The 12,307-nt window shown below is 36.6% G+C and overlaps 1 protein-coding gene across 16 annotated transcripts in view; it reads right to left on the minus strand.

The window, feature by feature from the left end:
• LOC105381158 overlaps positions 1-12,307 on the minus strand; it is a 51,503-nt gene that overhangs the window by 16,005 nt on the left and 23,191 nt on the right. For 5 of the 16 annotated variants that reach the window (XM_048630947.1, XM_048630942.1, XM_048630950.1 and 2 more), the window contains 4 exons: positions 5,801-5,878; positions 5,668-5,716; positions 5,185-5,357; positions 4,166-4,402 (listed from right to left, as the gene is read on the minus strand). In XM_048630947.1, coding sequence (XP_048486904.1) covers positions 4,166-4,402; positions 5,185-5,357; positions 5,668-5,716; positions 5,801-5,878 — 537 coding nt within the window. Of the gene's footprint in view, positions 1-2,069; positions 3,161-3,774; positions 4,403-5,184; positions 5,358-5,667; positions 5,717-5,800; positions 5,879-8,620; positions 8,806-8,897; positions 9,959-10,210; positions 10,820-10,864; positions 11,384-12,307 lie in introns of those variants that run through there. The other 11 variants (XM_048630943.1, XM_048630949.1, XM_048630944.1 and 8 more) reach the window with 10 other exon arrangements.

The following is a 12,307-nucleotide window of genomic DNA, read 5'->3' on the forward strand; positions in this document are numbered from 1 at the left end:
CATAATTATCTATATTTGCTTTTGAAAAAACAGAATTTTGAGCATATTATTATTTATCCAAACTTGGATATAGCACTTCGCATAGCTTACTGCTGCACCGGTGACAATTGTTCTGAGAGAAGCTTTTCTTGCTTAAAACGGGTTAAAAATAACCTACGATCTACTTTAACTTAAGAAAAGCTTAATAATGCTTTATTTCTTTTGTGCATAGTGTCAGAACTTATGAAAAATATTTCATACGAAAATACTTATAGTTAATTATTACTGATGATTTTGCAACTTTAAAATCTCGAAAGAAAATAATGTAAAACTTATTTGATTTGTCTTTTTACCCGACTGCCGAAGCAGGAGGGTAATGTTTTTCGATTGTATGTTGGTCTGTTTCTTTGTGGATTCCTGTAGCCTAAACGGCTTGATAGATTTTGATGTATGAGGTCTCGTTGGAAGTGTATTGATTGCGCGATGGTTATAAGCTATGTGACGTCACATTAAAATGTATATAGCGCCCTCTAGAGAACATAAAGTGATGATCGAAAAAATAATATTTTTCCAACTATGCCGTGTGAGGTATCAAATGAAAGGGCCTGATTAGCACATTACAAAAATATGCATATTGTAGGTATTTAAATGACAACACCAAAATTATTTAAATAAAAATATGTTCATAAAATAAAATCCGACTACTGACTTAAAATTTGATAAAATAAAAACAACTAAAAAGTTACAAATAAAAAATATATAATTGTAAACAAACAAAAAACCCGACTGCATGCTAAAAAGATGAAAATAAGCCCCAATGTTAATGGAAAGTATCGCAGGCGGGGACCAACTTGACCGACACACAAGGTATCTACCTATCTAAGTAACATTCAGCTAAATGGTGAACCCTCTGCTGGTCCCCGCCTGCGATACTTTCCATTAACATTGGGGCATATTTTCATATTTTTAGCGTGCAGTCGGGTTTTTTGTATGTTTATAATTTGGATTGTTTTTAAACTGTGAAGTGCGATAATATTTTTTTTAACAAAAGCAATATTTACTGACCTGTCCTTTTTAAGTCATGTATTAGTACATGCTGCTGTTTTTAACCACCGACGCAAAAAGTGTTATAAGTTTGAAGTTTCTGTCTCTGGCATCATAGCATCCGAACGAATAAACCGATTTCAATAAAAAAAATTGTATCACATGTGTTCTACGGGAGAGTGTTCTTAGACAATATGTTTGCTGAAAATCGATTGAGCCGTTTAAAAGTTACAGATGTTTAACGCTTTAAAGTCGGGGAGTTTTTTATTTGCCTGTCAAATTAAACTTGCTAGGTCAACATTAATCTCTTCAGTACATAGCGGGTTGCAAAAATAATCTAGTTTTTAAATGACAGAAAAATTATTAAGTTCACAATAGTAGGTACTAATAACGTTATTAAACTAACGTATAGAATTTTAAAAGTCAGTAGGGGCGGCAAAATTTTAATGGCCTACGGGCGGCAAATTTGTAAATCCGCCACTGTTAGTGAGTTTTTAGTAGAGAAAACTCATACAAGTGAATGGGAGGTTTTCAACTATAGCCATAGATTATAGATGACTTCATACCATTTCCTTCCTCATTGCTTCATGAGCTTCATACTCAACAGCCTCTCAACAGCAACAGCACTGCATTTTTTTTTAGCCGGCAAAAAAAAAATGCAGTGCTGTTGAGTATGAAGCATGGAAGTAATTATTACTACCATGGTATGAAGTCATTTATAGATAATCTATGGTTGAAAACCTCCCAAAACTTCACGAAGTGAATTATTAAGGGTTGAGATGCATTTGGTCACGGTTATGCATACATTTTATGAGACCGGGAGTAATCCAGGGTTTTAGGTTGTAGGTACTTGGATCTAAAAAATCTTTTTGTAGAGGTGTGTTATGTTTTCAATGACAGTGATAGATATAAGTTTATCAGCTGGCAGCTGCATTGTTAGGGTAATAGGGTTAGTTCAATGGCCATATCTGATAATCTCGTTTGTCAGTGTACTAAAATAATAATAATCTAAAGAAATTGTAAAAAATAATTTACTTAATGTCATATTTGTCTTGATATATGTATTTATTTAGTTTAACTTAATTTAAGTAATTTGCAGTGCCCTTGCAGGGTTCATGTTTGATACTTACTACTTTTATTGTAACATCCTATACTGTACAGTGTACAATATGAATGCAAATAAATATTTTGAATTTGAATTAATAAAAAAAGAAATCCAGTATTTATTGAATTCTATCGGTTTATTGTACCTACAGTCTTAAAGGTCACTTTGCATATTTGTTTCTATCAAGAAAATTTTATAAAATTGGTGTAATTAAGTACCAAACTTATTTTAAATTAAAATTTTACATTCAGTCAAGGGTCAAGGGTGATCTAAGTATTTAAACAAAACAAAATATGTTAAAACTAGCTGGGAATATTTTGGCCCAGTTTCCCACTTGAATAACTAAAGTACTAAGACAGTAATACTCAACGAAAAAAAATTCAGCTAATCACAGCACTGCATTCCATATGTAACCTACCTACCTCTACCTCCTCCAACGTTCTCAGGTGGGAAATGACTAGAAAATCAATTCGACTGAAAACCAGCCGGTACCGTCGAGCTCATTTCCTACCCGAAAAACGCACGGCACAAATCAAACGTAATACGTTTGACACGTTTGATTTGTGCCGTGCGTTTTTCGCAATTCCATACAATAACAAGTGCAGCACTCGTTTTTCTATGGTATAACCAAGGACTTTGTATATAGAACAACAATACAAAGTCCTTGGGTATAACTACAGTCAAACTATAAAGTCAACTGACATCAAAGAGTGCGATTTTGCTAAGACTTTTTATGATCATCAGTTATTTATTTACTTTTACATACATTTTAAAAATAAAATACAGATTGATTATGGACTTTTAACGGACTTGTCCTTTAATAAATATAATAGATCGATTAAATACGATCTTAAACAATTAGTTAGGATCTACTTCCGTTTTCACGACTTTATAGTTGGACTTTAAGTGTTAACATAAAAATATTCAGAATAATTATAATGGCGTGCCGATATTGTGCAAATATCTAACTTTTTGTAGGCTTGTGAGAGCCGTATTCTATGAAGCTAGAACAGTCTTCTCCCTCGGCCATCTCTGAAACAAAAATAAAGCATTTGAATAACTAAAATAAAATAATCGAATATAAAGGTGCCGACACACTAGCGGACGCGGCTTACGGACGCGGCTGTCAGTCGCGACTTAAATAAGATCTAGATATAAGGAATGTACACTACGCTGTTCAAACTATCGGACGTAAGTCGCGGACGTAGCCTTGGACTGACCTTCAGCTTTCAGACGTCCGAGAACGATCTGGCACGAACTGTCCCAAAAGACCGTGCACACTTATCAGTCGCGTCCGTAAGCCGCGTTCGCTAGTGTGTCGGCATTTTTAGTATGCGATGTTATCGCGGAGTGATTCAGTGCGGCGAAACGTCAACTCGTCGCGATTCTCTCGCCTGTGGAAACGACCCCTAAATGTCCAGCGCACCCTGGATAGGGTAGGTTACGACTGACGCTATTCTGATTGAGTAGTCTTTTCACCACCTTAACAAACATTCGACCGATACGCTTAGAATAATATTAGTGTAGACTAGATATATTAATAAATGTTTAGTAAACAGACAACCGTCCATGTATTAAAAATATGTTGTTGTATACTTGCTTATTGTTAGTTGTTACATAAAGAGAAAACATTAAACTAAAAATACCTTCTGGCGGTTCCTCTTTAACTTTAGTCTTAATCTCAGCTCTAGCCCCATCCTCCGCCGCCGCCGTTTCTCTCGATGTACCTTCATTCAATCCACTTCTTCTCTTTGTCTTAACTGAATACGTTTTGTAAACTTTTATCTCTTTGTTTGTTTGCACTGTTCTTGGAACTTCTGATATGATGCCGGATTTTACTACTGAGACTTCTGTTATGACACCCGCAGCTTTTTCTTCTGGCAATTCATCTGGTTCAATTTTTACTTCCGATAACGGATCCGGATGATCGTCTAATGGAGGTTGCTTGACAAGTATGAGTGGTTCATCGACATCAGTGTCATCCATTCTATTGGAATCTTCATTAGTGACTTCCGTAGCCGTAGCACGGGAAATATCCTTAGGTGCAGTAGAAGCATAACTTTTGGTTTTGCGCTTTCGTTTACGACTAGGAGAAGAAGTAACTGGAACAGTCAGGGATTGTTCCCAGTCTTTGCTTTCCTCTTCATCATCATCATCATTACCGATGGGTACTTCATCGTCGTCACTATTCAAGCTTTCGTCATCAGACGCATCATCAAGTCCTAATTTAGCGAATTCTTTTTGCAGCGACTCGAAGAGATCTCGCACTTTGTTCTAGAAAATAAAAACAATTTAATTAGTGAGAAGAAAAAACAAATTAATTACTTATTTAAAACGTAACTCACCATATATTTTAGAGCTACTTCAAATCCTCTAAACTATTCATAATTTATACCTTTATTACCGAACATTAGCAATCGACAATCCTTTGCATATCTGTCCATACTGACATAGGATAGGTAAGGTATAAGTACAGTGCGACAAACTTATCTGTTCCGGTGAGAGCGAACTAAATTGATCCATATCTCATTATATACTTACTAATGAATTGTATATGGTAAAAGATTAGATGGGTTTATTTCTTAAAAATTCCGCAAGAGCGAATTAACAATACGAACAAACTTAAAATCTTATAGAATTAAGAAATATTAGACATTTATGTGAGCTGTCACCGGAACAGATAAGTTTGTGGCACTGTACTTAATTTTAATTAGTATGGATGGATCTGACAGATGTTTGACAGCTAAGCGATGTTGCGTAACGATGCCGATGTTGATGGGGAATGTGCGGTAGCGACACGGTAGCAGTATGGATTGCAATTCGACGTTTACAATGCATTACCCTACCCTACGCTACCCTCCCTATCCTACCGACGATACTGTCTCAAAAGGGCTAGTACGGGGCGCATTTAAGACGTGACAAAAGTTCTCCGTTCGCTCTTGAGTTTGCAGGATGTGAGTGAGCGCGATGCAACACTTATGTCACATTTTAAATGCGCCCCGTTCTACTAGCCCAGGATACTACATCAGGGTTTTAGCACAGGGTGTTGAACTCACGTAGATGCGCCGCGAGGGCAGGCGCAGCACGGCGTGGCGGCGGTGGCGGCCCCCCGCGCCCCCCCCGCACGCCGCGCACAGGCCCGCGCCTGCGCACTGCACGCACGCGAACACGCGGCCCGCGACGGCGCCGCCACACTCCGCGCAGCGCAGACCCGCGGACGTCGCCGGAACTAGAACGAGCAAAGTTTCATTTCCTTTTATTGACTAACTAACTGTGTAAGTATAGGTTTAGACATTCAAGATAAAAAGTCAGATAAGTAATATCAAAACCATATTTTATGCATTTTTCGATATGACTTTTGGCTAGGAGGCAGTTATAGCCTTTGTGTGTTTTATTTATTAATACATTAAATTAAATATGAACCAGTGTTTTTGAGTATTCCGTCCTTCTGTGCTAATTTTCCTCTCAGTCTTCCTAGGGGTATAGGTAGTAGGTACCTACATTCATTTCTCTTCTTACTTTTTTATTTCTTTCCTTACCTTTGGCATTGTAGACAAGGCTGCCTGCTGCTTCTGCCTTTTGTGACACCTACAACAATTGTAGGTACAATATTAAAAAAAAATATTGGCATAGGTATTAAGTAGAAATCATAACAGGCAGAAAAGAACTCACGGGAACAGGAAGAACTCGGGGCGATGTATCTGGTAAAGTCGTATCCTCCTTGACCACACGTTGCGATCCCAATGAGGCCTGCAACAATAACAATTCTAGTAATTAAAAAAATCACCCAGAAAGGCACTGACTGCAACCGATAATGAGGCAGCGTAAAAAATACTTCAAATGTGATATGCCAAGTTTATAAATGTTACAGAAAAACGTTTTAACTTAGCCTACAGTTATTATACTTAGGTAGGTACCTAGTAGTTATGATCGGCCTAGCCTAGTGTTACATACAAGTCACTTTACAGAGATAATATTTATGTCAACCACTGGATAAGATAAGAAGCGCATATTTAAGGCCGTGTGTGTCCGCAATGCGAATATTTATCCGCGCGAATTATATTCCAACTGAACATCGAACACTATTTTTAGAGCCTGTCTTTTAGTTTTTGCTGCTAATCAACGTATTTTTTTTTGTTTTTCTTGTAGCTTTTGTTTCAGTTTGTCGTTTTTGCACATATCTATCGGTTCACATATCTAGATGTAGCACATCTAGATATGTGAACCCACCAACCCGCAGTGGATCAGCGTGGTGGGAAATGGTCCAAGCTTAGGAAGGCAGTTTAGACCTTGGGGACATGCACAAAGGTTCCACTCGAGAGAGCCAGGTGCAGGTACTTACACCCCCACAGAGAATAGAATAGAATACTACCATTGGTTAGTTTCCCAATAAGTCCATCAGGTCGATCCTACGCGTTTTCTGGCCGAAGACAATACGTAACGAATATCTATGGAAGCTGTGCCGACAATCTCCCATCGGCTAGGAAATTGCGAAACGAAAGTGGAGATGGATTGGGCACACTGTACGAAGAGGAGCTACGAATGCCGCAAATGTAGCTTTTGACTGGAGGCCACCAAATGGCAAGCGCTCCCGTGGACGCCCTGTCCAAACATGGCGCCGAAGCGTCGAAAACGAGCTGCGAGCCGCTGGAGCTGGACTAAGCTGGAGCGAGGCCAAAAGTACAGCCGAAGATAGGCGGAAGTGGCGGACGTTAGTGGAGACCCTCAGCACCTCTGGGGTGCCATAGGAACACAACATTGTTTAGTTTTAACTAATAACTCAACCAGCATTCATTGTGTGGATTACTAATGTGTTATTTTTTTGTATAGCAGTGTGTTTAAAGGGAAAGTATAAATAAAAGTTAAATATGTGTGTAATTATTTTCTTTTTATTGTATTTATTAAGTGCCTAAGTACATCATTCCTCAGAATCCTTATTTACATTATGTACATACATGCTCACTACTGTAATCCCCGAAGGGGTAGTCAAACGTAACTCGCAAGCGAGTCACCCGCTTTTCGCTGTACATTTGTACTCACGTGATAGGTCGCGAGCCGTATCGCCGTTTTTGAATGAGTACAATGCACTGAAGTTGTCGGCTAAGTGGGCAACCCGACTGTCAGATGTTTTCAAGCTGCCCGAAGGCCTCTGACTAGGCTTGACGACTGCTACCGAAGCAGCAACCGGGACCCACGGCTTAACGTGCCGTCCGAAGCACGGAAGCGTCCAGAACAGAACCACTTGAAATCGGTCACCCATCCAATGGATGACCGTGCCATTTGTTGCTTAACCTCAGTGAACAGTTACGATCACCGGAGCCAGCTCGACTACGGACGCTTCATGATGTGATTTACATTATGTTCTTTCTGAAATTGGTAAGCATAAAGCATACAAATATAATTCTTCCTCCAAGACCTACCAAACTAAATGGTAACTTATTACTTAGAATATTAAATGTTTTCCCTAAACCTATAATACGCTCGACATTGATCCGTTCAGATGATATTTTCTTTGATATTCTTAGTTGGTGTGCATCAAACTGATTGCTGCCCTTTTTTAGGTACTGTGGCATGTTTACTGTAACATCCATATGAGATACTAGATCCTGAATTTGAAAACCACGATCACAAAGTATGATGTCCCCTTTCTTAAGTAGACTCATTATTCCACACTTTTCAAATATCTCTCTATCACTGATTGATCCTCCATATGCATCGGGTACAAAAGTCACACATCCAGAACTAGAAATTCCAACCAACACTTTCAATGTGTTAGCAGATTTGTAGTTAGAATATGTAGCTTGTTGAGAAACTGGATTTTTAGGTTTTTCAATTTTTTATTTCTGTGCAATCTATAATTACTGTACAGGTATCACTCCTCTTTTGATACATTACATTTGGAGAAATTATTTCTTTTGGAACCCATACATTAAGATCCTTTAATTTGCAGTAAAGATAGTTAATCCATGTTATAAAGTATTTACTGACAGAACTTTTGCTAATTCCAAAATGAATAGCTAGTTCTTTATTACACATATTTCTTCGCAATTTTATAAGGGTTAAATAAAACTGATTGCATGGTGTCCAAACATGTTTTCCTCGAGCCGGCTCGCATGATGGATAATATTTTAAATTGTTTACTTCATCACCAAAAAGTTGGAAGACAAACATGAAATGGTTATAATGGTCAAAACCAGTGTAAAATTGAACTATTTCAGGCTTTTCCTTAAGATTTTCAATTCGAAAAATGTTCAATGTATTGTTCCCATTCCTCTCATGTACTGACACATGGGGAATGCTACTTATGTTCTCTTTACATTTGCATAAAGAACATTGGAGTGAGACATCTTTATTTTCAATTTCAATTTCTACTTCTTCATTAATTCCAAAAAGCTGCAATATTTTTATTAAAATATAAATAGGTAGTTAGTATTAGCGTAAAGGGAATTTGCATAGGTAAAAAATAGGTATTTAATTTAAGTAAGTACTTACAAAATGTTCTTCATGTTGATGTTGGGTTTCCTCTATATTTGAAGAAAGTGTAGCATTTTCCAGTTTCTTTTGTTGACGTTGGTGAGCTCTTTCTGCACCTTGTCTTTTCATTTCCTTTCTCTCTTCACTTTCTTGGTTCCAAGAAAATTTACTAGGTACAACTTTTGGCTTTAGTCTAGGAATAGCTGAAAATTTGTGAACAGAAGATTAGGTAGGTACGAGAGATGAAAGTAAAAAGTTACACAAAACAGTATCAATAAGAAAGATAATTACTTACGATTTTCTGTATATGATTCTTTGGGTAACACATAATCCTCGGGGTTAAAATGTTTTTTACAAACACGAGAATGTTTTGTCGGACAATAATTTTTCCTGCGAATCGCCACAAGCCACTGTTCTAGCACAGTTTTATCCCTTGGAAACATGTGTCCTCCTTTTCTTTCCGAACATAACGGAACTGCACAACATTGTGGCATAGTAACAATATGAAAATAGTTAGTTAGGTATTTATAATTTATAAGTTTATGAAATTTAAAAACTATATTTCGCGCCGATTTCTTAAAGTCGCCTTTGATAATTTTGACAGCTCTCACCCCTCTTGACCTCAGTCGACAGTGGCGCCAACTGGTGAGCAAAAAAACGGTAGTCCCCATTTGTAAGATCTCGCCGTTTACATACGGCGTCGTCAGTTTACAAACGCTACATTTAAATAAAAAACGTAGTCATTTATACAGAACAATAAAACTAAGCATTTCCAGAAAAAAACAAACACTGGTGCCCGAATGCACTAAAGTTAGGAAAACGCTAAACCCTTTACTAAACAATTTATGAAGCTCTTAATTAATATCCTGCATGTGTCCTCCGTACACGGGGATCTATGGATAACGTAGTAGTTTTTAGGTGCGGGATAACCTGAAAAACTTTGTGGTTTGTCTACGGCCTTTTTACTGCTCCTGCACTCTAATAAATAACTTAAAAGTCACAATTATTTGGTGAAAATGCTTCTACACTCGTAATATTTGCACTGTTTTGAGTATTTTTTGAGTCACAGATCCACTACTTGACGCAATTTTTGTTGTTGTGATCAACAGCGCCGCGCGTGGTAAGAACCAGAACTAAATTCTTCAATTTGCCGCGGCATTATGTATAAACGGCGTATGGATTGTCAATGAAATGTTGTGGCATACTATAAAATGACACGGCAATATACATTTTGCCTTCGGCATATTACAAAACATCGAGCGTTTGTAAACTGACGACGCCGTATGTAAACGGCGAGATCTTCCAAAATGCCTGCCACAAATATACGATGACGGAATTCTCTCTTTAAATATGTCCCTGAAAATGTGAAGAAAAATACATAATTATTTAATACAAAAAATAAACTTCATAAAATTAGAATAAAAAGGTACTGGATGAAAATCTGGTATTTCTTACAATTATTTTAAAATGAACCAGGCGATCAACGCCAACAAAACCCGCAACGCGTTTGGCGCAATAGGCCCTTAAATTTCACCGTAGCGTAGGTAAGTAACTATATCAATGTTTTTATAGGTGTTATTGATATTCGTAAAATAGCAATATGCTTACTGGTACAAATAAAGTTGGAATGGCTCCTTTAGCTAAAACTGTATTTATTCGTCTTTTTCTTTTATATTTGTCCGGGAAATGTTTGCTGCAAATGGCAGAGTTCTTCGTTGGATTCCAACCAACGCGCCCAGTTAATCTCAACCATTTTCCTCTTAGTATAGTATCTAGAGGGAATCTGTTGGACAAATAATACAAAATTGGGCAAAATGGTTCAGATACGAGACGGTAAACGTAAGCTAGCATTTATTTTCATAAGTAACATTCAAGATCGATAATTGTATCGATTAAATTTGAGTATATCAATGTGTACATGTAAAATTAATTTATGAAATATTTATCCACTAAAATCATGTAAATTATCAACAAATGGACTTCCACACATGTATTCAAAATATGAAAGTAAACAAAAGCATTGGCATTATTTTATATTTTATACAGGATAAAAGACAATTTTTAACCAAAAATAAACGCGTCATGCATTCCAGTGATGACGATTTGGGTATTTACCTGTGAAATGTGCAATTTTCAGGATTATTTCTATGATTAACACCACAATCACTCACAGAACATGTAACCATTGTTGAATACCTAGGTACAATTATATTTACTGAATATTTTTTATTTTTTTATTTATATAAACCACGATGTACCTACGTAAAAAATCCAAAATACTAAGGAGTTGATTCTCCGCGTGTGCCGGCTTGTGATGATCTGTCATTCAAAACCAGTTAAACCAGTCACAGTTTCATTGTATTCGCTATCCTTTTCTATCTTGCCAAATTTCCGTAAGGGATTTTCTTCTCCCTCGCTCGCTTTGTTGGTCTATCTATACGCCAGTACATACAATGGCATCGACCATGTTTTGCGGGGCGAGGGGAGGGTTCTCTTGACAGTAGTGCATGACTAAGTCGATATTTTTTTTTATCGAAAATTAATACCGGAAAGAATGAATGAATCACGTTGGAATACGAATATAGTTTTGAAAACTATTTCCTCTTTAATATAACATAACAATTATATCGATTCTAAAGGCACAAAATTAAGTATTTCATACTCATAAAGTAAAATTATAACAAAGAATAACAAGCATATTACGCGTGTCAATAGTATTAGTAGTGACTGCGTATTGTTTTTATAATACTCAAGAACAAATATAGGGTATGATGGTAAAATAAAACATAGGTATATGTAGTATAATGTATCGGTCTTATTCATAAAAAAACCTTAAAGTAGGTTTACTGAGCTCAATAGTTACGGAACACATTAAGCCTATTTGAGGTTTCGTAAAAATCTCTATTCATAATAGTTCCGTAAACCTTCAATAACTATAGTGATGCTAATAGATTTCACAGACCAAACATTTTGACATTTACCCTATTAAGTTGCCGGTCCGACGAAACCATAAACAAAAATAGCGAAAACTTTCATTCATTTATCAATCTCTATTATCTATGTTAGCCACGGCGCGGCACTTAAAAAAGTTTACGTTGGCTTAAAGGCGCAGTTGGCCAAGCCAAAACCCACAAAAAAAAAAATTAAATTTTTACGTTACCATGGCAACTTATTTTCAGCAAATATCAAAAATATTAACTCACAACAAATGTCAAATCGTCAATAAAGCAGAACAGCTGTTGACCGGCCGCCATGTTTTTGTACAAGAGGAGATTTACGGAAGGTGTATAGTAGGGTCCAGCCAACTTTAGCATATCAAGGTTTTACGAATCAGTTGGAGAGTTCTTTAGCGCTATTGATCGTTTATGAATAAAGTTTTTTTGACATTTGCTTATAGCAGGCCTATAGGTCTCCCGTAACTTTTTATGAATAAGACCGTATTGTATATGTGGTTTTTATAAATATTTTACTTTCGAAAACATAAACAAATTATATTACCCACTTAATAGAAATTTAAACATACAGTAAAGATTTTTTTAAATACTCAGATAAATGGTACCTATGTGAGGAATAATATTGTTGCTGTCACTGTCTTATACAAACATTCTGACGCGACAGCATCAGAATTATTCCTCAGATAAACTGTGTCTGATCATTGAAAAATCAACCCATTAAATTAAATTTGAGAAATATTACGTTATCATC

Source organism: Plutella xylostella, chromosome 27 (genome assembly GCF_932276165.1).
Source record: "Plutella xylostella chromosome 27, ilPluXylo3.1, whole genome shotgun sequence".
Classification (NCBI taxonomy): Eukaryota; Metazoa; Arthropoda; class Insecta; order Lepidoptera; family Plutellidae; genus Plutella; species Plutella xylostella.